Source organism: Antechinus flavipes, chromosome 1 (assembly GCF_016432865.1).
Source record: "Antechinus flavipes isolate AdamAnt ecotype Samford, QLD, Australia chromosome 1, AdamAnt_v2, whole genome shotgun sequence".
Taxonomy (NCBI): domain Eukaryota; kingdom Metazoa; phylum Chordata; class Mammalia; order Dasyuromorphia; family Dasyuridae; genus Antechinus; species Antechinus flavipes.
Window position 1 is genome coordinate 364,092,847 of NC_067398.1, and position 26,443 is coordinate 364,119,289.

A 26,443-nucleotide genomic window follows, 5' to 3' on the forward strand; every position below is an offset into this window, starting at 1 on the left:
AGGTTTATTATGGGGAGTGGAAGTAAGGTTAAAGTCTGATTAAAGTTTAGTTAAGGAAGTAGCTGAGGGTAAGGAGAAGATAGCACTGGAAACAGTATTTCAATGGGCAGAAAGATCCTGGCTGTAAAGGGCACTGCCAAGGTCCATCTACAAAAACTTTAGTCGATGGAAGCTCATTCATTGCTTGTCTTAGTGGAGATTGGGAAACCGGAGCAGATCATTAGAATGGGGGCTGGGACAGCCCAAGTTGGCTCAGATCTGATGGGGGCTGGGACAAGCCTGGATTGCCTATTGGAATTCAAAGGAATGCTTTTGACCAGAATTTGTGAATCAAAGGTGCAGGCTTCCTGAACTGATAATGCATCAGCCAGGAGGGGCTGGGAGTAATCTGTGCAAATCAATCTGAAAGGAATTACAAATCAACTTCTTAAAGGGACCACAATCCGCTTCATTCCCCACTCAAGCAGTTAAAACTTAAATTCATTTAAGAAAAAAAAAAAAAAAAAAGACTTGGGGGGGCAGGGTCTCTTATTGAGGCAGAATTGAAGATTTTCTCCTTCAAGGATTTTCAGAGTTTCAGGGTCCCCTCTTCATCTTCAGGATACAGACCCAGTAGAGATATTGGATCAAAGAATATGCAATTTTATAATCCTTTAAGCATAGTTTCAAATTGCTTTCCAGAATGGTTGGATCAGTTCACAGCTCCACCAGCAATGTGTTAGTGTCCGTTTTCCCATGTTCCCTCCAACATTTATCATTATCTTTTTCTATAATCTTGGCCAATCTGGCCTCTCCTAATTTTAACTAATTAAGTTTACTTATGTACAAACTTCTAAATTTTATGCAATCAAAATTGTCCATTTTACCTCCTATGAACCTCTTTATCCCTTGTTGGTTATGAACTCTTCTCTTATTCACAGACCTGAGGATAATTTCTTCAATGCTTCTCTAGCTTATTTTGATGTCACTATCTGTCTAAATCACATTCATTTGAAGCTTGTCTTGGTGTATGGTGTGAAATGGTATTCCATACCTAGTTTCTACCAAATAGCTTTCCAGCTTTCTCAAAGATTTCTCTATTTATTTTGTTTATTGTTCTGTATATTGTTTATCTAATTTGATCCACTAATATATCTCTGTTTTGTATCCAGTACCAAATTATTTGATTATGATTTGTAATCTAGTCTGAGATTTAATATTACTAAGTCCCCTTCTCTCTCTCACTTTTTTTCATTAATTCCCCTGAAATTCTTAACCTTTTGCTCTTCCAGATGAATTTTGTAATTTCTTTCTAACTCCATAAACCACTCCTTAAGGAGTTTGATTGACACTGAATATACAAATTAATTCAGGTAGAAATTAATTGCTGTGTATATCATGGCAGATATATTTTCCAATATTTTATACTATCTGTATTTACTTTAAATGGAATTTTTACTTCTTGCTGAATTATATGGAAATATTGATTTGTATGGGCTTACTTAATATCCTCTAATACTGCTGAAGTTGTTTGATTGAATTAGTTTTTTAGTTGATTCTATAGGGTTCGCTAAGTAAACTATCTTATAAAAATGCTAATTTTGATTCTTCTTTGCCTATTCTTATTCCCTCAATTTTTTTTTTTGTCTTATTATTCTAGCTAATATGTCTAATGGATATCTTTATTCCTGATCTTATTGGAAAGGTCTCTTCCCTATCCACATTTCAAATACTTCAGACATGTGGTTTTAGATAGATCTCACTCACCGTATTAAAGAAAGCTTGATTTACTCCCATCCTTTAGTATTAACAGAACTGATTGTTACATCTTATCAAAAGCTTTTTCTAAATCTATTGATATTTTACAATGTGTGTTGTTTCCATTATTAATATAGTCAATTATGTTTGTAGTTTTAGAAAGAGCTAGGTACCTTCCTAGGTAGCTAGAGCTCTGGGCCCATAGCCAAGAAGACCTAAGTCCAAATACTTTCTAACAATGTGACTCTGGGAGTTACTTAACATGTCTGATTTAGCTTCCACAACTATGAAATGATGGTAATAATAGCACCTGTAACCTAGAGTTGTTGTAAAGATCAAATAAAGTAATATTTGTAAAGTACTTACTACAATATCTGGCTCTTAACAGATACTAAAACAAATGCTTGTTTCCTTTCTTTTCTTTTCTTCCTATCATTGAAACATCTGGTATAAATCCAGCCTTGTATAACATATAATTTTTTGATAGGTTGTTGTAATCATTTTACTAATTTTTTTTAAAAAATTTAAATCATTATTAGGGATATTAGTTTATAAATTTCTTTCTCTATTTTGATTCTCCCTTGTTTAAGTATCCAAACCATATTTATATTATGTAAGTAACTTGGCAGGGCTCCTTTTCCTATTTTTTTCCTAAATAGTTATGAAGTATTAGAATTGTGTTTTTTTTTAAATAAGTTTTTTAATTGATATTTTTTCATATATCACCACAGTATCCTATGTATTCTTCTCCTTCCTAGAAAGCCATCCTATATGACAAATAATTTGAAATCCATTATTCTTTAAATGTTTAATAAAATTTGACTATAAATTCATCTTGTCCCCATTTTTTTCTTTTGGAATTTCATATGTAGCTTATTTAATTTCTTTTTCTAAGATATAGTTAAGTCCTCTATTTCTCATCTGTTTACATTTTGTAAATGTTTATTTCATTTAGATTGTCAGATTTAATGACATTCAACTGAGGTGAAATTGCTCCTAATAATTTATTTTATTTCCTTTTCACTGATTGTGAAGAGGGATAGGTTTCAATAGATAGATGGGAGAAAAAAATCCATTCATGAAGATATGTTGAAGGCAATACTGAAACAGAGTATAATCACAACAAAGTTTGGGAACCCATTTTTGAGCAAAGGATAGACATTATCAGAGTCATGCGTTATGAAATTTACTCATGTAGCAACATGAAAGGATAGATTATTGCATTTATCAGCTATTAGAGTAGTGAATGAATTTCAAATTCAGAATTATTTCTGCAACATCACAATAATTTTCTAGGGAAAAAAGAAATAAAGTCCTAAGCCCCTAATTTGTAGAAGGGAAGAAGAAAGGAAGATAAATGGCAGAAATATTGGAAGGAGAATCTATAGAACTTGACAACTGATTGCATATAGGAGTGGAGAAGAGTCAAAAAAGGAGTAAGTCTGGGTGGTTGGGACAATGTTAAATGCCTCAAAAGAAATAGAGAAGTTAGGAAGAAAAAAGATTTTCAAAGGAAGATGATGAAATCAATTTTGGATATGTTGAGCATGAAGTGCTAGTAGGATATCTAGGTGGAGACTTAAAAATAGTTTTATAGGAATGAAGCTATAGGGAAAGGTTGGGGGTGAAAATAGAGACTTCAGAGGATACAAAAAGGAAACTGGGTGTACTCATACAGACCTTGGAAATAAAGGTATAAATAACTAAAGCCAAAGGAGTAAATGTGATCACTTATGTATTGAGACAGAAGAAGGCAGAGAATACTTTTAAGGGCCCAAGGGACAACAAAGGTATAAATAGCTTCTTTTCTTTTCCCCTTCACTCCTTTTCTTTAACTTTTCCTCTCTCTTGCTCCTGCCACCCTTATGCTATGCACCCTTAAAGACAGGTAGTATTTTCCCAACACTGATGAATGCTAGGAAAATAATTGGTTATTTATTAAGAAGTTGTTTTTTTTTTTTTTTCCCCTATCAGGAAGAAGAGGAAAAGAATGAATTTCATTTGATAGGAGACTTAATTTGAATAGGTCAAGCTCTGGCCTACTACTCTTACCAAACACATTCCTTCAAAACCCCAATTATTCTCTGAAGGTAGGCAAGTAGCGTATGCTCCTTTTCCCTTCTCTGAAGGTAGCTACAGTGCTATGGAATGAATTCTGAATTAGAAGTTTGTGAGTCAGGTTCAAATCCTTACTCAGGCAAATCACTTCTCACATTATTGTCTGTTTCATATGATCATAGATTAAGAGCAGGGATCTAACATCCCTATTTTATAGGAGAAATGATTAATATATAGAGTGGTTATATGGCTTGCCTAGGTTCACATAGTATAGAAGTCTTCCTGACTCCAAGTCCAGTGCCTTATCCAAAATGCCTTGCAGCATCTCAAAACAAAGACCCTCAATGGAATCTAAATCCAAGACCTCCTGTTTCCAGAGTTTAACCATCTGTAAAAGGAAGGAGTCATACTTTAGGACTTCAAAGGTCCCTTCAATCTCTAGAGTGGGCAAGGTACTAGACTTAGAGTCAAGAAGTCCTGGATTCAAATCTCATCTCAGACATTTACTAGCTGTGTGACCCTGGGCAAATCATTTAACCTTTCTGTGGCTAAGTTTCCTCATCTTGAAAATGAGGGAATTGAACTGAATTATCTAAGGTTCCTTTTCTTTAGCCTATGATCCCCAACTGTCATTTCTGCCTCAATCTTCTTTCATTTCATTCCGTCACCCCCAAATCCAGACTTAGAATGGTTTCACTGGGACCGTGACCTTGAGCTGCAAGCTCCAGATAGCCCAGAGAACAATAGCAAAGGAACTTTATTTACTTTGTGTCTTCGGTTCTCATACAGGAAACGGCCCATCCGCTTGAGCTAAAGAGCAGGCTGTCTCTGATCTACTACCCTCCCATGTCACAACCATTTCTACAAATCTCATATTCCCTGGAGTTCTGAACAAGAATCCATACCTTACTCAAGTTATTTCACTTTTATTGTGCATTAGTTAAAATAAGAAAATTAGGTGATCCCAAAGGGTCCTGCCAGATTTAACATTCTATCATAAACCCTAGACAAAATTATGAGAATTAAGATGGGTGGGGGAAAGCTTTAAAAAAAAAAAAAAGGCATTCAAAAACAAAACATTTTAAGAGTTGTGTCTCTCTAGAAAACTCATCTGGACTTACTTAGTAATTTTGTATGGATACTTTTATTTAACTAACCTATAAATAGCTTGTATCCATGTAATAAAAGGATATAAACTATTTCCAGACTGGGTATTTAGCTCCACATTATTAAATACCTTCATTTTACAATTACAAAACCCTTTTAACTTTTAAAAGGCCTTTTGCTTCTATTACCACACTCTTCATGTGTCATACCTTTGATGCTCTCTTTCAACATTTTTTCCTCTTTTAATCTACATCTTGTCCATGTTTTGTATCCACCTGTCTTATGTTTCCATGGTCTTTCTCTCAACTAGTTGTCATATAACTCTTACAAGAAGTGCTTAAGTTTTAATGGCACCACTGAACCAAAAGTGTTTAAGATTCTAAGAAATGAATTAATGTGAGAATAAAACAGCCAGTAGAGGACAATATCAGGGCCTCAATAAATCGTAACATATAACAGATGGATTATTCTGTCCATATGTATGGTTAACCCTGGGAGGGAAATGGGGGAACCAGATGAAAAGTAGTTAATTTGGGAAGTTGTTAATATCTTTTCCTCTCCTCTTTCAAATCATTCCTCTTGGTCCAGAAATTAAAACCTTTTCTCACATTTCTCTTTTCCTTTTTCATTTTCTTTTCTTTCTTCTCTTAGGGATGAGATCATGAATGTTCTTTTTATCATCCAGCTGTACTCGGACATCTACTCCTTGACCCCACAATTGTCCCTTTTGGCCTGCACATACCTTTCTTGCTATATTAGTCAACTTTCCAATTGCCCATACCAATTAATCCTGTTTGACTTGTCAGCTTTTCTCATCCATTTATATATATATGGCAAATTTTTTCTTTTTTTAATTTAAATGTATTCTTTCAATTAACAGGCATCAATTATCTCTCCTTTCTACCTTCTCTCATTCAAAAAGAAAGGAAGAAAGGGGGAGGAAAAAAGAGAAAGTGAGAGAAAGAGATAGGAAAGAAAGAAAAAAAAGACAGGTAGAAGGGAGGGAGGGAAAGTATGAAGGAAGGAAAAAAGAAGAGGAAAAAAAGAGAATGCTAAAAATAGGCATAGCCAAGTGAATCAAATTCCTTCACTCATCCTAACCTAAAATGTATATCTCATTCTGCTTTTTTGAATCTATCACCTCTCTCAACAGCTAGGTAGCATGCTTCATCTTGGATCCTCTGGAGTAATGGTTTCTCATTCCATCAGAGTTATATAGTCTTTGCTTTTTCTTTTATAATATTATTATTCTTCTGATTCTGTTTACTTTGCATACGTTCATCTCAATTTTCTCTCATATATTCCATTTTCTTATTTCTTATGATATAATAAAATTCGATTACATTTACATACCATAATTTATTTATCCATTTCCCAATAAATACCCCTCAGTCTCCAATTTTTTACTTCTCCTCCTCCTCCTCTTTTTTTGATCTTTTTGGGAGATAGACTAATAGTAGTATCACAGGTTTAAGGGATATGCAAGTTAGTGACTTTGAGAGTTTATTTCCAAATTACTTTCCAGAATGGTTGGACAATTCAGTTCCCTCAAAAACATACATTAGTGTGCCTGTTTTCCCACAGCTCCTCCAACATTTATCGTATTCCTTTTTTTGTCATTTTTTAAAAAGTAATACTTTAAGAAAAGAATGAACTTTTATTAATTTTCAATATTAAGCATTTAGTAAAACATTTGATTGATGACTGAACTAATCATCTCCTCTCTGGGAGTCTAGGAGAGATATTTTGCAGGGGTAAATAGGAATAGAATCAAATAAATGTTTCTGATGGTTTCATGAACTGATTTGGCAATGGTGCTGTAATTTTTTAAAAGATATTAGTAGATAATCAAACTTTTAAAGTATAAAACCTCAGCAATTATGAAAGTTAAACAAGTTAATCTGCAGTAAAGCATATTTATTATTGTGCTTCAGTAAGCAGGTCACATTGACTATAATTCGTAATATTCTCCCACAACCTTGCTGGGGTGAATGAACCCTGAGCTTATTTCCTTATCTGCAAAATAAAGGGATTGGACTAGATTTACCACTTTTGACCTCTGATCCTATAAAGGACATTCTATAAGCCTGTTTCTTTATTCCAATTCTCCAGTGGATCTGAGATCTCATAAATGTGGACATTCCCTCCAAAGATGTAGAGAGCAACCAATATATACCTGCCCACTTTCATCCATCTGATCCCATAATGCCAATATAGTCAGTCCACTCAATATGCTAGGCACTTTTCTCACCTTTTGCTATTGTGTGGTCATCAGTGAGTTATGTGGACTATCCATCAGTTGTCTCTTGCTCCCATCATGTGACTGGTCTATCTTCTTTATCACCCATACATTTCTTTGACAAATATCCTTTCCATGGCTTGAATTTCATAATTTTCTACTTGCTACCTGCTTACACTCCTCATATTCCTCCCTGTCACCTTTTGGGCAATCCTCAATTTCATATTTTTTGAGACTTAGTGTTCCATGAACCAAAGCCATACAACAACTTGGGGAAAATGCCTTTAAAAATATTAGTTTCAGGAAAAAGCTAGATCTCTAAAGTATCTTTGCTACTTCCCAAAGACATCAAACTCCTGTTCAATTCTGGGCTCAGTATACTGTACAGTTTTGTAATGTCTTTATCAAATATATATGGACTGATGGATGAACACTACACATTGTCCATGTTGCTACATGTCATTTGGGTGATAAACAATATCAATCTATTTGGATGGAGGCAGATGCTTTTTCCTATGTGGACATTAGACCAAACTCTCCAGAGTAACTGTGAACCCCATTTAGAAAGACTTGTTGTGATTAACACAATGTCCTCCTCAAATGGGAACATCTGGAGTTCCACATGATCTATTGAATCTCTTTTCAACCTAGACCACTTATTAACCTGGGGTCTGTGAACTTATAAAATAATATGAAAACTGCATTTAAATATAATTGGTTTCCTCTGTAATCCCAAATATTTTACCTTAAGCATTTAAAAACATTCTGAGAAGGGATCCATTGTATTCACCAGACAGTCAAAGAGGTCTATGACATAACTGTTATAGATTCTGCACTGGAGGGGCAGCTACGTGGCTCAATGGATAGAGCACTAGCCCTGAAGTCAGGAGTACCTGAGTTCAAATCTGGTCTCAGACACTTAATACTTCCTAGCTGTGTGACCCTGGACAAGTCACTTAACCCCAATTACCTCAGGGGAAAAAAAAAAAAGGTACTACTAGACTATACACTGGAATTCTTCACCTGAAAATGGTGAACACTTTTAACAAGTATAAATTTTTCTCTGTTGTGCCTTTGTTACTAATGATTAAAGAATCATCATACAAATTTATCTCACTATATCTTTCCAAAAATCATGTATAAGTATACATTTACATAGCAGAAAATTTTCCAGATAAATGTCACAAAGATGGCAATTTGCTTTATTGAGGCAGAGGCTTTTTTTATAGTCAACAAACAGTAAACATAATGGGGTATTCTATTCTTTCATTGTATTGCATGATGAAAAAAAATCTAGTATAATATGGAATACAGATCACAGTAGACTGGCTATTTGCTTCTATTATTCCCATCTAGGATGTCTGTGGTGTGTATGTATATGGTTCTCATGAATTTTTATGTAGATCTGAAAATAAGTATATAGGTTAGTATTTATTGATACCTTTAATTGTTTTGGGTGGAAGAGAAGAGAGGTGATAAAAGCTATGATTTTTTCCCTACACATTTGCTATCTTTCGATTACTTCAAATATTGTAACAATTGATACCTAGCTACCAGAGTCACAACCTTTTTTGTGTCTTGAATCCCTTTCACAGTCTCATGAAACCTGTGGAACCTTTCTCAGAATAATCTGTTTAAATAAACATAAAACACATAGGGTTGCAAAGGAAACTATAATCAAATATAATATGTTATCAAAATATTAAAAAAAAAATCAGTTCACATATCCCAAGTTAAGAACTCTTATAGTGAGGTCCCCTAGACACTCCTTTTTGTTCATGATACTATATTGATTGAGTCAAATCCTGAAATGTTCCAGAATTTGAACATTTCAATGCCATCAAATTTGTGTCACCTCCAGCACATACTTCCTCTTTTTACACTTCAACTTATTCAGCTATTTTTCCTATCTTTGTTTTTTTCTGTACAATTTTTGCTTCCTAAGAAACACATCTGGAATTATGTTAAAACTCAAATATGTAATGCCACTGTCTTTGACGATAGAAAGTTTGTTATAAAAAGCCATCTTTTGTTTGCTTGTTATTCTCTTTCTAGTTTTGTCCTTAAATAGCCTTAGGCTGACTTGGCTCAGTCAGATGCCTCATCAAAGCTTTCTTTAAACTTGTTCCCCACTCCCACCTCCACTTGTTATATGAAGACATACTGCTCAAAATCTTCCACCTTCTTCCCCTGTACAATTTTTTTTACACACAATATTATATTCTAAAATGTTGTTGCTTTTGCTTGCCATATTTTTCTACTTGGTAAGTCAAATGTTTAAGATCCTTTTAAGGTTCTTATCTTCCTTTTAGCAATTGATTTAAATTTCTATAGGAAATTATCATAATTAATGTTGATCTCTGTTCCTTAATTGATTAAAATTCCACAGAAAATTTTTATAATATCATTTTTTCTTTGATCATTTCCCCTATTTTAGCTTTGAAATTTTGTTTAAATACCTATGGTTGAAGTTGTGTAATTGTAATACATTTATTTAATGTCTATGTTTGCTTTTTAGGCCTAAGAAGTCAGTGGTCTAACCATCCACTGACAGCTGGTTTCAGAATGATTCTTATACCAACAATCAATCATTTACTGCCCATTAAAATATAATTATATTCATTTCTTCTGCCATTTGGTGTTTTACCATGTCTAGGGATTACCAATTTTTTTTTTTTTGTTTTAAATAAATTTGCATTGAAATTTTGGGAGGGGATTAATATCATTGTAGTTTCTCCCAGTATTCCTTCCCATTTCAGAGAGAAATTCCATGTATTAAATAGTATGGTTTTAAAAACAACAAAAAAAAGAAAAACAAGTAAAAACTCATTATAACTGATCAATACAGTGGAAAAGCCTAAAAATAGGTGCATGTGCAACTCTTGTATATCTCCCATCTCTGCAAAGATATGAGTTGGGGGGGGGGGTATTTTCTCATATCACTTCTTTTGAGCCATGCTTGTTATTTAATTTTGTAACATTCATCTCTTATTTTTGTTTATGTGCAATTGACCTTTCCATTTACATCATTTTAATCATTGGGTATAGTTTTTTGGTTCTGCTTACTTCACTCATAATCAGTTGTGTAGATCTCTCCATGCTTCTCTGTATTTATCACATCATTTTTTAAAGGATGGTATTATGTCCTTTCATTCATGTATTACAAAATGTTTAACCATTTCTCACCAATGGATAATAACTTCCATTTCTTTCTCAAAAAAAACTTCATTTTTTTCTCAAAGATGCTACCAAAGATTTCTCATGATATACAGGATGAGACTTCTGTGAAGTCTGCAATGCTTTTGCCACTCTCATTTTTTACTACTAAACTGTATTTTTCTTTTTTTTTAATATTTAAATAGTTTATCATTTATTTTTAACATTTTTCTTTTTATATTGAGTTCCAAATTCCCTCCTTTCCTTCTACCCTCTCCCATACTCACTGAGAATATGATATCAATTATAAATGTAAACTGATGCAAAACATTTTCATATTAGCTATATTTCAAACAAAAACAAGAAAAATAAAATGAGAAAATTACACTTCAATCTGCACTCAGAGTTCATCAGTTCTCTTTCTGGTGGTGAACACTGTATTTTTTAAAATTATGAATCTTTTAAAATCATCTTGAATAACTGTATTGATCAGACTAGCCAAGTGTTTCACAGTTGATTCTTATAGCAACACTGCTGTTACTGTACATAAAGATCACCCAATACTTCTCACTTCACTCTTTATCAATTCATATATGTCTTTTCATATTTTTCTGAAACCATTCCCCTATTTTTTTCTTGCACAATAGGACTCCATCACAATCATATATTACAAATTGTTTAGTCATTCCCCAGTTGAAGAGCATCCCCTCAATTTCTAATTCTTAACTATCACAAAAAAGAGCTGTTATAATATTGTACTCGTAATTCCTTTTCCTTTGATTTCTATGGGAGTCAGACCCAGCAGTGTCACTGCTGGATCAAAGGGTATGCAATTTGATAGCCTTTTGAGCTTAGTTCCAAATTGTTCTCCAGAATGGTTTGGCCAGTTCACTACTCCAACCACAATTTATTAATGTACTTATTTTTCTTCTCATCCTCTCTAGCATTTGTCATTTTCAATAAATATGAAGTTGTGCCTCTAGCTTCTATTAATTGCTTTATTCCATGAGCAGAACCAGGAGATCATTATATACTTCAACAATGATACTGTATAAGGATGTATTCTGATGGAAGTGGATTTCTTCGACAAAGAGAAGATTTAGATCTAACTCAGTTTCAATTGATCAATGATGGACAGAAGCAGCTACACCCAAAGAAAGAACACTGGGAAATGAATATAAACTGCTTGCATTTTTGTCTTTCTTCCCGGGTTATTTATACCTTCTGAATCCAATTCTCCCTGTGCAACAGGAGAACTGTTCGGTTCTGCACACATATATTGTATCTAGGATATACTGCAACATATTTAACATATATAGGACTGCTTGCCATCTAGGGGAGGAGGTGGAGGGAGGGAGGGGAAAAATCGGAACAGAAGTGAGTGCAAGGGATAATGTTGTAAAAAATTACCTTGGCATGGGTTCTGTCAATAAAAAGTTATTTTAAAAAAAAAATTGCTTTATTCTAATCAATAATGACTTAGAGCAATTTTTTGATATAACTATAGCTAGCTCTGATTTCTTCTTTTGAAAGCTGCCTTTTTCATTTGACCGTTTGCCAATTGGGGAATGGCTCTTATTTTATAAGTTTAACTTAGTTCTATTCTCAGCATATATTTGAGAAATGAGGTCTTTATCAGAGAAACTTACTAAAAACTTTTTAGATATTTGTCTTTGGTACCTTTTAGCAAAATGTAATTTTCCCCCATTATCTCTCTTAATTAGGTCTATGTTTTGCTTTTAGTTTGTCTTGAATTTACTACCTCTGATTTGTTTGTTTTTTTAAGTTCAGCTGAAACAAAGTATCAAGTTCCAACCCTTTATTTTAACTCTATGAGTCTTTCTATTTCAAGTGTGTCTTTTGTAAACAATATATTATAGGGTTCTGATTTCTAATCTATTCTACTATCTGCTTCAGTTTTATGGTGAGCTTCCCCACTCCCATTCACAATTATGATTATTAAGTATTTCTCTCCATTCCATTTTTGTCTGTATCTTCTTCTCTTTTTCCATCCTGTCCTGCCTCTAAAGTCTATTTTGCTTCTACAACTGCTTTCTTTAATCTCGCCTCTCTTTTGTTATCCCCTTACCCTTTCTCTTTTTCTTTTTTTCCTATTTTTCCAATTGGAAAAGATAGATTTCAATATAACTGTGTATATATATTCTTTCCTTTTTAACCAATCCTGATAAAAGTGTTCCTGCGTTGTCTGCCACCATTCCCCATTTCCCACTCCACTGTAAAGGTTTGTCCTTGCAAACTTCTTTTATGTGAGAAAATTTTCCCCATTCTATCTCTCCCTTCCCTCCTCTTCCAGTCAAATCCCTCTTTCCCACCCCTTTACTTTTTTTGATCATTCCATCATAATTGACTCACACTCATGCCCTCTATGTAAATTCATTCTGACTGCTCTAATAATTATAAAGTTTTTAGGAGTGATATATACTATCCTTCCTATAGGGATATATATAAAGTTTTTAGGAGTGATATATACTATCCTTCCTATAGGGATATATATATATATAAATAATTTGACTTATTTTCATGTTTACCTTCTTATGCTTCTTTGCCATATTTTCCATTCAGTTCTGCTCTTATCATCAGGAGTGCTAGAAAGTCTTCTAGTCCTTCTGGTCTCCACCGTGGCTCCTTCCTCTTCCACGTGTCTCACCCTACTTTTGCTGTCCCCGGATACCCCACACCTGGGGCTCTGCACCCCACCGAAGGTGCAGCCTTCGAAGGCTTCCTGGGGGAGCAGCTCCCAGCAAGCCAGTGACCATGCAGCCCAGCCTCCTGCAGCCCCTCCACTTGCCCTGCTTGTGCTTGTGCATAAGCGGGGGACTTCACACCAAAGGGGAAAAGATCTTTGCTGAATTCTCAACAGGTGAAATTAAAGAGGAAAGGAAAATCCAGAAATTCCTGTCCAAGATGTCCGGGGATCGGGAACCAGCTATGCAAGTGACAGAAGCCAAGTTAATTCAGAGATGAGCCGGAGTCATGATCACAGGCACATTCAGTATTAATAACAGCATCCCACCCACATTTGATGAGCTACCAGAGGGACAGAAAGGCCAAGAATGACAAGAGCCTGGACTTTGCGGAGGAGTTGTAAAAAATGATACCAAGAAGGCCCTTGTGTTGGGCTGCCACTATCCAGAGGACATTTTCCCCTTTCAGGAAGTTAGCTTTCAGTCCATCGGTGAGTCAGCCTGGAAGGATACAAAACGACACAGTGAACACGGATTTCCTGGCCTGAGCCGTGGGACTTGGTGGATTTCCTGGCTGACCAAGAGATGGACAATGCATTTGTAGATGAACTGACTGAGGTCAGCATGACCTTAGAATACTAGAAATACAATAACTTTATGGAAGATCTGAAAAGTTACTGAAGTGTCATTGAGGAGAACTGAGGCTGTGAACCCTACTGTGTACCAAGAGAGAAATTACCTAGAAACTATCATGGAGCAAGTTTAGTAAAATACTGTCAGACATAAATTATGTTTCCTAACCCACTTTTATTTCCTTGTTTTGCTGGCATTTTTGTACACCACCACAAAAAGATTAGAAATAAAACCTCTTGCTCCCTTCTAAAAAAAAAAAAAGTCCACTATTTCATTAAATATCCTTTTTTTTTTCTTCACCTGAAAGATTATTATCTGTTTTGCTGGGTAGGTTATTCTTGATTATAATCTTCCCTTTTCTCTTATTTGAATATCATATTCCAAGTCCTTGCTCCTTGAATATGGAAGCTGCTAAATCTTGTGTGAAACTGACTATACTTCCACATTTGAATTATTTCTATCTGCTTGAAATATTTTCTCTTTGACCTGGTACCTTTGGAATTTAGCTAAAATAATATTCCTGGGAGTTTTTATTTTAGGATCTCTTTCAGGAGGTGATTGGTGGATTATTTTAATTTCTCTTTTACCTTCTGGATCTAGGACATTGGGACAATTTTCTTTGAAAATTTTTTGAGATGTGTCTAGGTTCTTTTTTGATCATGGCTTTCAGGTATCTAATAATTTTAAATTGCTTCTCCTTAATCCCAGGTCAGTCATTTTTCTTTTCTTTTCTTTTTTTTTTTTTTTTTTTTTTTGCTGAGGCAATTAGAATTAAGAGACTTGCCCAGGGTCACACAGTTAGGAAGTATTAAGTATCTGAGGCCAGATTTGAACTCTGATCCTCCTGACTTCAGGGCTGGTGCTCTATCCACTGCGCTACCTAGCTACCCCTAGTAATTTTTCTAATTATGTTTTTAAATAAAGTATTTAACAGTATCTTCTATTTTTTTTTTTCATTCTTTTGACTGTTTTTGATGTCTCCTGGAATTATTAGCTTCCAAATGCCTAAGAAAAAATTTTAAGAAATTATCTTTTGGGGGCAGCTGGGTGTTACAGTGGATGGAGTACCAGCCCTAAAGTCAGGAGGACTTGAATTCAAATCTAGTCTCAGACACTTAACACTTCCTAGCCATGTGACCCTGGGCAAGTCATTTAACCCCAACTGCCTTAGCAAAAAAAAAAAAGAAAAAAGAAATAAACATGTATTAAGTGTCTACTTAGTAGACACTTAATACTATTTAAAAAAGAAAAAAGAAATTATCTTCTTCAATGGGATTTTGTACTTCTTTTTCCATTTAGCCAATTATCATTTTTAAAGACTTGCTTTCAGTGGATTTTTGTGCCTCTTTCTCCATGAAGCCAATTTTTTTTAAGGTGTTATTTTCTTCAGGGATGTGTGAGTGTGTATGTGTATGTTTGTATGCATATCCCTCTATTACCAACTTAATTCTTTTTTCATAATTTTCTTGCATTACTCTAATTTCCTTTTCTATTATCTTCTATTACCTCTGTTATCCCTTTAAGGTTTTCAGAAATTCTTGTTGGGTTTGGGTCCAATTAACATTTTTCTTTGAGGTTTTTTTGGCAGCTGTCTTCACATTGTCTTCTTCTGGGTTTATGTTCTACTCTTCCCTGCCACTGTAGGAGCTTTTCATGGTCAACTCTTTTGTGATTGCTGCTATTGTTACTGGCTACTTTTTTCCTACCCTATTTCTTAACTTTGAACTTTATATTAAAGTTGGTTTCTACTCACTTGGGGTGGGGAGGTATTGTCCCAGGCTTCAGATTTTTCCATGATGCTGTTTTCAGAACTAGTTCTGGAAGGTATGTAAGTCCTTTGTATTTCCAAAGTGGTGTAATCCTAGGAGAGGTTTGGTTACTGCTAGTCTGCTCTTTAATCTTTACCCAAGAAACAACCTGGTTCCCTATAACCATAAGCACTAGTACTCTTTTTGCTTTGGAAATGAGACCAGAGTTTCTGCTCCCTTGTGACCAACCTTGTCACAACTCAACTTGTGACCCAGAACTATATATGAGCAATAGAATTCCCTGTCAGTGCCAGATGTACTTAATGTTAGCAAAGGTTCCCCTGTAATCTCTTTCTAACCTATTGTCACACTCCCTTACCATGTCTGGGCTGAGAATTCCAGAAGCTGATGTTGTTGCTTTTCTGTGGACTCCAGAAAGACTTCCATCCTAGTGTCACAAACTTTTTCTACCAACTTCCTAAGTTCTTAGGTCAGAAAACTGTCTCATTTTGCCCATTTGTGGTTTTACCACTGCAAAATGTCATGAGGTGTTATTTTAAATGAAAATGAATACCGAGAAACTTCAGCTAGGGTGCCTCTAAGCTGCCATCTTGTCTCTGTTCCCTCCTGAGACATTTAATATTTTTTTCTTTATCTTCATCTATGCCTACTTCAAAATTGATGTCAAAGAGTATCAAAGGGTATGCTGATTTAATTTGGAGGATTTTTATCTAATTTTAGTAAAATTCTTCATTTTCTACAACAGATGCTGGTGCATAAACTATAGTTTTTTTCACACAAGTTTTTTTTTTTTTTGCAAATATGTATCATAATGCAATGTCACATAACCAAATATAGCATGAAATAATGCTTCTTGTCATGTTAAAAACCAATTTTTTCTTTGGATCTCTAAGGAAAAATTTTAATCCATCCTTTCCTTAGCTTTTATTTTGTTTTGACTTCTTGCTTCAGTAGTAATGAGAATTTCAAGAACTGCTTCAGTTCCTCCAAAAACCACTTGATGGGTCCTTGATAAAGTCTTCACATTGAGAGTACCAGTGGCTAAAAATGTTTATAGATGGCCTAAAATCTTTGATTCTTAAATTCCTCTGATTCCCTTTCTGCTACTCTGCCATCATAATTGCAGGAATTAAAAAACCATTTTCTATTTTTTTATTTGATTAGTTACCACAACAAAAAATTTACCACCAAATGATCAACCAACTAATGTTAATCTATTCTGTAGTTAAAAGATGGGTTCTTAGAAAATATATATAATTTGGAAGCTTTTTCAGTATAGTATAAATCTATGACACACTGATATTATTTTTATACAACTAAATTAAACATTTCTCAAGTCAATTAGGGGAAATTGGTTAGAATAAACCTCTCAGAAGACATTTGGATCCACTACCCCCACAGGCCTAGGATTCATTTCCCCTTTCTTTAGCAGGTGTTGTCTCTAACAGGTTTGACACAAGGATTTTCTAAGTCAAACTTAGTTTAGGACTGGGAGTACCCTCCTGTCCATAGTGGTTCATCACCCAATGAAGGTCAGATGAGCATCACAAATCTCACTTTTCACAAAGAATTTTTTTTTTTAATTTTCAATAGTTTTCAAAAATTTTTTCTAGATATATGTAAAGATAGTTTTCAACATTTGTTTTTGCAATACTTTGTATTCTGTTCCAAATTTTTCTTCCTCCTTCTCTCATCTCCCCCCTCCTTAAGACAGCAAGCAATCTGATATAGGTTAAATAGGTGTACTTCTTTTAAATATATTTCCACATTTGTCATGTTGTGCAAGAAAAATTAGACCAAAAGGGAAAAATCACAAGAAAGAAAAATACAAACCAAAAAGTGAAAATACCATGCTTCAATTCACATTCAGTCTCCATAGTTCTTTCTCTGGATGTGTCTATCAGAATTGCTTTAAATAATTGCATTGTTGAGTAGAGCCAATTCTAACACAGTTGATCATCACATAATCTTGTTGTTCCTGTGTACAATGTTCTCTGGTTCTGCTCACTTCACTCAGAATCAGTTTATGTAAGTCTTTACAGGCTTTTCTGAAATCGGCTTGTTCATCATCTTTTATCAAACAACATTCATATACCATAACTTATTTAGCCATTCCCCAACTGATCAGCATCCACTCAGTTTCTAGTTCTTTGCCACTACAAAAAGGCCTCACAAAGGATTCTTAAAGAAGAGAAAGGAATGGGAGCAAGAGCCAAATATTCCCTGCAAAAGATAAGGAACTCAAGATCAGAAAATCTTTTTTCTGCCTCCAACCTCACAGGACTGACCTATTATGAAATGGGATATAAGGGGAATTCTCCCTATATTTATCCAATTCTCCAAATACTATTATTTTTACAGAACATCTGGCTGAAAAGTCACATATACTCTCATCTAAACTTCAATACTGTAGTCTCTATATCTGTCCTCTCATTTTTCCTCCATTCTCAGAGGGAAAATATATCTTCTCTCCAATGAAAACTCTGGCATCTACACTCTTGGACTCAGATAGATGGAATTCCCCACTTCAGTCAAGATTTCCTTTCCACAATTATGTTCCCCTAACATCTTCACAAACTTTTTTTTTTTAAACAGGTTTCTCTGGTGTTCAGTCAAGCCTCTTAAACTGTGCTACATAATCTAGCTATAATCTTAACTCTTTTCTATTATTCACATTGACAGATTCCACAGACATGTGGTCCACATCTACTGTATTTCCTATCTACTTTTTTATTCTTTAACATTCTAAAATCTGGCTTTTACTCCCACGACTCTACCAAAATTTTTTCTCAAAACTCATTAAGTAATGACCTCTAAGATCCCATACATCTCTAATTCTAAGAACTTCCTTATAGCTAAATCCAAGGATTATTTGTAGTTCCTTCTCCTATATTTCTCTATACCACTCAATATTTCTGAAATGTTTCCTCATCTGTAAAATGGGGCTACTACTACTTACATTATTGTACTTCATGATTTTATAAGAAAAATTTTTAGCAATTATAAAGCACCATACAGCTGTGAATTACTATGGCACTAACATTTTCTGAATTCTTTCTTATTACTTCTTTTCTCTCTCCTGTCCTTTTCCTTCAATGGTTCTTCCTCCTCCTGTTCTCAGTATAAGTACCACCAAGAGCTCTTTTGCAAGACATGGTTTCCAATTAGGTCCTTCTCCATTCTGACTACTCTTCTCTAACAATAGCCCATTTTGCCAATGAACTCCCTAAATTTTGGAAAAGTTCTGTTTTCATTTTTCCACTCAATGTACATATAGCCTGACTTTTAACTAGCACTTCTATGCAAATAACATACAAATCTCTACCTTCAGCCCTCATCTTTCTCCAAAGCCTGAATATTATATTTTCTATTACCTTTCCCAACTGTTCCAGTTGTAGTAAGCTAATGAGATGAAAGCCAATACTTTGGCTTTCTGTATTAGGAGCCTGTGGAATAAGGATAAGGACAAGGATTGAACCAATAATTTTATCATTATTGATATTCTTGATGAAATTCCCTTTACATATGTAGGTTGGCACAAATATATCTAGAGCCCAGCTTCTTAAACTAGCATCCAGTTCCATACAGGGTCTCATAACTGAATATGGGGGTCACAAAATTGATTATTAACAAATGTTTGATTTGTATACCTATTTTTATATACCTATATACTTGGGGTCATGTAAAATTTTCTCAGACAAAAAGGAGTCATGAGTGGAAAAAAAAATTTAAGAAACCCTGGCCTAGAGCACTAAACAGTTAACTGACCTGTCCCCAGTCATAAAGTCAATATATGTCAAAGGTAGAACTTGAACCCAGGTCTTCTTGGCTTCAAAAACAACTTCCTAACCAATAGACTATACTTTTTCTGTGGGAGGGATGGGAACAATGGCTATAGACATTTCAATATATTCAGAACTGAACTTAATTATCTTGTCTTTAAACCAGCTGTAGCAGCACAAATCTAATTTATTCAGAAAATGTGCATCATCTTTCACTCTTTCTTTTCTATTTTCCACTATACCCACTCATCAAATCTTGTTGTTTTTTTTTTTCAAAATTTCTATCAACCTCTTTACTTTTATTGCCATTGCAATGCATTGTCTTTATAGATGACATATATATAGTGCTCTATAGTTTCTAAGCACTTATGTCACATTCCTGAATTAAACAGTGAAAGTATTATTTTTCTCATTTTACAGATGATGAAAATGAAGCTCAGAGATTAATTTCCTTCTCTTAGGTCACAAGTAAATAGTACATTTAGGACTTGAATTCAGGAAAAGAAATGAGGTGTAGTGAAGAGAACTGCATTTAGAATGAAAACAACTGGGTTCAAATCTTCACTTTGCTAATTACTCTGTGTGTGAACTTGGTCACTTAATTTTAGTTTTTTCATCTATCCAAATGGGAAGAACAGAATAGATAATCTTTAAGTCCCTTCTAGCTCTCAATCCTCTAATTCTATGACTCTCCTCACCCTTTCCATTATACCAACCTTTCTTTACCACTTCCTTTATGGAACAACCCTCTAGTGAATCTGAACTAGTTTGAATTAGGTGTATAGGCAGGACTGGATTGGGAAAAGATCAGGGCAAAGAAGAGGTCAATAAGCAGGAATGTCAAATATTATGAAAAAAAAAACACTAAAAGCCATTTCTCATTTCTCATCCCTTCACTTACATTTCCCTACTTAACTGTCTAAACTTGTCCTTCTACTCCTTTTCTCCCTATCAAAACCAGCTGATAGTTATCCACTAGAAAAGACCTGATAAATTCATTCTCATCATAGATTAATGCCTTGGTCCTTCCAATGTAGTTGGGCAAATCCCCACATCTATAAACAAAAGCTTTCTCATCTATAAGGGAATTGGATTAAATAATCTGTATAATCCTTTGTAGCTATTATGTCCAATGCCTTTAATGCTATTTAGGGTTCAAAAAAAAAATCTCTATGGTGAAATTTCAAGCATTAGTGAAGAAGCTATTTTGACAAAGTCTTTCCTTTTTTTTTTTTTTTAAATTTTATTTTATTTTTTATTTTTTTTATTTACTTTTTTTTATATATTTTTAAAAAATTTTTATTTAATAATTACTTTATATTGACACTCGTTTCTGTTTCGATTGACAAAGTCTTTCCAAAGTATCCATCAATTCATAAGTGGCTGCTCTTTCACCTACAGGTAAAGTAGTTTCTGCCAATAGGAGATAAGCTCTGGATGTCTCAGATAGAGGATGATGTGAAAAGGAGATGGGGTGAAAGAAGTACAGGTGAAAGTTATAGAAACAGCAAATGAAAAATCCACAAATATTAGTGCCTTCACAATTTTGCCTCTCAACTCACGCTTACAAAAAGACCAACCACAATTACATACCCTGACACAGCAGGGTCCAAAGCTTCAAAATATTTCAAGGAAACAAAGCTGATGACTTGCCTTTTCCTCCTTTACTCATTAAACAAACAAAGGCCCAGGTTCTGATAGCCCAGCATGAAGTATAGCGTGTAACTAATGTGATATAGAGAAAAGAACATTTGTTTTTCCTGTTTGATGAAAGCTGATCCCCCTCTGTAGTCCAGGAGCTGTGCCAGTTGGGTCTGGTGTCCAATGCGGCAGATGGGTCAGCAAGGACACAGGATAAGCACATGGCTGTCCAGCCTTTTCTCTGCCAGTCACCTCAAAAGTATATTCTTAAAAGGGATCTCTCCTCCCATTACTCAAAAGTCCTTTATTCCTGTTCTTTCTTAAAAACTGAGCTTTCCCTAATAAGAACACATTTATATTGTGCTTTAGGGAGCCAGTGGAAATAATTTATCACTATTTTACATTTTACAGATAAGGAAACAAGAGGCTTAGAAATTAAAGGATTTACCATAGTTGCATCAAGTGGTATAGATATCATCTGAACATTTAATGTGTTTCATATCTTTGGCATGTAAAGAATCCAACGTTGGAAATTATTTAGTCCAGTTCCCTAATTTTAAAGATGAGAAAGCTGAGGCCAAAAAAGGTAATTAAATTAATGCTAAAGTCAGGACTAGAATTCAGGTCTTAGGATTTCCAATTCAGTGCTCCTTCCACCTCACCACTCATGTCACATTTTCCTTATATTGCTGTGTATTATTAGTTCTTTGTAAGTGATAATCTTGCCTCCCCCATTAGCTTTATCATTTTTTTCTGATCAATTAATCAATCAGCAAGCATTGTCCCAAGCACTATTCTGAGCACTAAGGAAACAAAAACTAAAAAGAATACTCCTCCAACTCTCTACCCACCACTCCCCACTCAACAACAGAACTTTAACCTTCATCTTGAAGAGGACCAATGACATCACCAGAGTACAATGTGTTTGGCTGTGTCTGATCATCCCAATATGAGTTTGGAAGGCACAAAGTCTGTGCAAACTTTGGAATGGAGATGTCTCTGCATTTGCACAGCTAACATTTCCTTTGTGCTATTGTGCTTCTGCTTTGCTTATGGAGTACAGTACCTTCTCTGATAAGGGCACACCATGTTGAGAGGTCCTATGTCAGTATCTTCTAAGTACCACAATGGATACTAAAGTTCTTCAGAAAGACTTTGAGTATCCTAATATTGCTTCTTCTGACCTACATGTAAGAGACTGCTTTGTGCAAGTTCTTTGTAAAATAATCTTTTAGGTATAATAAATACTTCTCTATCTATAATACTTTCCTTGGTGATCCTAGCTCCTATAAATTCAATTACCATTTCTATGCAAATGAGTCTCAGATCTAACTTTCCTGCCCCCATCTTCTGCTGATTTCCAACCTCACATCTCCAACCCTTCCAGCATCTCAAACTGGATATCCAATCAACTAATTAGTATCTTTTTCCCTAAACACTCCTACTTTCCCTAATTACTTATATCAAGACAATGCTATTATTCATCTCTCAGACTCACCACTTAAAACACCATCTCAGCTTGATTCCTCTCACATAACCTCCAAATCTAAATTGTTGCCAAAGCACATCAATTTTACTTTTGCACCATCTTTTGAATATGCCCACTTGTCTCCAGACACTGCCACTACTCAAATGCAGGACCTCATTGCTGGTGGGTCTATTTGCCTCAGCTCTCTCCTCACTGCAGTCCATTTTCCAATTCAGTCACTTGAGTTATTTTCCTAAAGTTCAAGTCTGACAAAATACAAAATGCTATTTGGCAAAGCTCTTCATAATCCAGTCCACTCCTATCTTTCTAATCTTCTTATACTTCACTCCCCAATATATACTCGTTAATCGAGTGTCAATGGCCTTCGGGATGTTCTATGTACAAGACACTATAGGAATTTTCTCTGGCTAAGCACCATACTTGGAACTCTACCTCCTCATCTCTAACTACTGACTTCCATGGTTTCCTTCAAGTCCCAAGTAAAATCCCACATTCTGAAGAAAGTCTGCTTTAATAACCCATCTTAATTCCAGTGCTTTCCCTCATATATTTCCTATTTACCTGTAGAAAGCTTGCTTTTTATGTTTGCATGCTATTTACATTAAACTGTAAACAACTTGAAGGCAGGGATTTTTGCTTCCATGTGGTTTTTTTGGCTGAGGCAATTGGGTGTTGCTCAGGGTCACACAGCTAGGAAGTGTTAAGTGTCTGAACTCGAGTCCTCTTGATTTCAAGGCTGGTGCTCTATCAACTCACTGAACCACCTAGCTGCTCCTTTGTGTTTTGGTTTTTTTTCTCCTACATCACCTGGCACAGTGTGGCATTTAATGTTTCTTGAATTAATAGGTTTCTTGCCTCTGTGATCTACCTTTAGAGGGCAGAAATGGTTTTGTTTTTTGTCTTTCCTTGAATGAACCAGTCCAGGCTTTTCAGTCAATGATTCCCCTTAACCCAATTGGGTTTGGAAGATTATGGAATCTAGAATCACAAATGTAATAAACATAATGAGGAGGTTCATGATGGGCTGAATCTGATATGATAAAATTTAATTAGGATAACTATGAAGTTCTAAATTTGAATTCCAAAAATATGCTAAACAGGATGAATGGATGAACTTGGCTAGGTAACAGTTTCCAAGAAAAGGATGTAGGAGTTTAAATGGACTGCAAGTTCAACATTAAATCAACGGTGCAATATGGCAGCCAAAAAAGCTACTATGACCTTAGTTTGCACTAATACAGCCATAATGTCTAGAACAAAAGAAATTCCAGCTACAGATTCAGCCTTAATCTGGATCTAACTAGGAAACACAGAGCTTTGAAGAAATTCAAATCACACCCTCCTCCTAAAAGGATCACATTATACTTTTTGGATAACCTTAGAATATAAAGCAGAGCTGGGTACAAAGGCAGTAAATAAATATTCTGACAGGAATCATCCAACTAAGTCTTTCACCTTCCAGGATACTGTCAACTGAGCCCACCTATCTGCCTGAATTTGTCTTCTCTTGGGTGTAGGAGTTCTGGGACTGGGTTGGGATGGCTTCCAAAGCCCATGGGAGTAACTATAGCAGCAGGAACCACCCCCAGCAACTTGCCATGGTTATTTAACTTAGCCTAACAGCTCAAGAAATATTTTCGTTTCCCTCCAAACAACAGGACAGGGAATTAAAGATTCTATTAAAATGCCAACTATTCTGAATTTACCATTTCTGACTGCCTCTACAAGTTACTTATAATCTATGCCTCATAAACTAGCTCTTGGTTTTGTTTTTTTTTTAAATCATTTTGAGTTAGACCTCATTACACCAAAAGTTCCTTGAAGATAAGGGAGTGTGTATTTCTCATTTCCCTTTTGCAAAAACTTGAAAACAATCAGGTACCTCACTCTAACTTATCATCTAAATAAACACTAGATGTCAACTGCCTTCCCTAAGAGTCTCACTGGCCAGCAGCTCCAACCATTTGCTAATTGTGATAGCTAAAGATATGGCTGATTTAGGATGCTGATTAAATTTTGAAAAACTGAAGGAACCAGGCCTATCTGAAGGGAAACTAATACCCTTAAGAGCCTACTTTAAAATGTACATGGATTCAGGAATATTATCCTTTCCTATTATTCCTTTCAAGACTGTATTTTTTCTTTCTACATGTATACACACACATTAAAGCTTAAAACTGCACCAATACTTTTGGGATACCCTGTATTTTACAAAAGCCAAAATATGCAAATGTAAGAATAAAGGTCAGAAAGAAGAGTAGAGATCAAATAGTATTCTTTGTTATATCTTCATATTCCTGGGAAGATGACATTGCAGATATATATATATGTCAAAGAGGTAATATTTCTTTTGCAAAGTTTTTGAGCCTAGCTTGACTCTTATTTACCAAAGGCCAGCCTTTTATATTGTGTTTTCAAGTAATTTAAGTATGGGTATGATGGAATATTATACCAACTAGAATACCAATGGCATACCAATATTCCTGGACTTGGAAGATATAAGATTGCAGTTCACATCTAAGCTATGTTACTCACTCCTCCTATGGCCCTGGGTAAATGACAACCTCTCTGAGCCTCAATTTCCCAAACTTGTACATTGAACTATAATTAACACATTCTTTCTAACCTTGGATCTTATAATTTTTAAAATATGGTTGCCCTCTGGTGGTTAGAAAGAGAGCTGTAAAATCTTATGGCTTCCCAACATGTGATACCAATCAATGATACAACATTGTAGACAAGCACTATAGTAGATTATCAAACCTATTTCTGTAAATGTAACCAATTTCATGACCTCTGCCAGGATGGCTACATATGAACTAATTACCCCATGAAGAAACTGATACAAACATCTGTTTTCAGTTTATTATTGAACAATTCTTTTAGCTTTCTATACATCCATATCATTGAAAAACAATTTTTAAAAAACTGGAACTTACTTTTACTTACATGTTCAAGAGACTGATTTTGTATAGTGGAAATTGACTTCAAGGCTCCCTGGCTGCTCAATTGGGCAGTCATTGGAAAATGTCTATTAATTCTCACAAATCCAATAATCTTCCTTAAAAATAAATCTTCCTATGGATAGGACTGTGGCCCAGTGAACAGCTTCTGTAGCTTGTACTTACCTTGGGTACTTCTATGCCTAATGAACTTAGATTATCCCACAGTAATATCCTTCCACCCTTTCACAGAACATAACTAAGGACAAAGATACTTATTTTTGTCTTGTGACAATACAGTGAGTCTAGAACAGTGGCTTCCACATAAAATTTTATTCTCTCCACATAATACAATTTCTGAAATGCAATCCAACTGATTCTGTTCCTCCAAATATTCCACTCTGGGTTCACTTCATTGTTCATCTGTAGTCTAGACAAAATGCATCCTTCATCTAGTTGGTTGCTCCTGGATGGATAGTTAGGCCAAACTCTTTAGTAGTTATGGATTTCATTTGGTAAAGCAAACGTGTGACATTCTGGGCTTGATGTGATATACACAGTATCAGACTCAAACAAGAATATCTGAACTATGACATCACCCCCCCACCCAAGGATAAATCCCTCTGCACTAAACATTTTACACTATGAAACCACACTTTGGAAAGCACCTTTTCTATTATTTGATTGATATAACAACCAGAATGTTGTTGAATGTAGTGATTTCTGTTAGTTTCCTTGTTCATACCTTCATCAAGTATGTATTTATTATGCATATATATTAAGATTAAAAGATTTTGTAGATATGGCAAAGCAAATGTATGGGTTGGTAGTTGATTACTTTCTTGATCACATTTTCTTTTGGCAGTAAAATCTATAATAGAATTTTAGGCACTTGAGAGAATCAATTCTTTAATATCCTATAAAATGTGTTATCTTTAAACCGAATTACCTCTGTATACTTTGCCTGGTTCAGATGTTCTCCCCATCTTTGATGATGGTCTAAATAGATGATTCAGAAATGACTCACAAATAACTACTTACTTCTTGTCCATTAAGATACATCTACTTTCTGCTGAATGAAATGAGCAGGACCAGGAGATCATTATATACTTCAACAACAATACTATATGATGATCAATTCTGATGGACATGGCTCTCTTCAACAATGACATGAAACAAATCAGT

General features: G+C 34.9%; 2 protein-coding genes and 1 pseudogene across 8 annotated transcripts in view; 1 reads left to right on the top strand and 2 right to left on the bottom strand.

The window, feature by feature from the left end:
* The window catches only part of ARK2N (arkadia (RNF111) N-terminal like PKA signaling regulator 2N), a 141,756-nt gene extending 128,824 nt beyond the window's left edge, over window positions 1-12,932 (bottom strand). For all 5 annotated transcript variants that reach the window (XM_051969673.1, XM_051969670.1, XM_051969672.1 and 2 more), the window contains exon 1: window positions 12,847-12,932. The gene's annotated coding sequence lies outside the window, so the exon portion shown is untranslated. The remainder of the gene's footprint in view (window positions 1-12,846) is intronic.
* The window catches only part of HAUS1 (HAUS augmin like complex subunit 1), a 37,559-nt gene continuing 23,444 nt past the window's right edge, over window positions 12,329-26,443 (bottom strand). For 2 of the 3 annotated variants that reach the window (XM_051969678.1, XM_051969675.1), the window contains one exon: window positions 14,107-15,496. In XM_051969678.1, coding sequence (XP_051825638.1) covers window positions 15,447-15,496 — 50 coding nt within the window. In that variant the 3' untranslated portion in view covers window positions 14,107-15,446. Of the gene's footprint in view, window positions 13,504-14,106; window positions 15,497-26,443 lie in introns of those variants that run through there. The other variant, XR_007949251.1, reaches the window with a different exon arrangement.
* On the top strand, window positions 13,073-14,510 carry LOC127543534 (complement component 1 Q subcomponent-binding protein, mitochondrial-like; annotated as a pseudogene).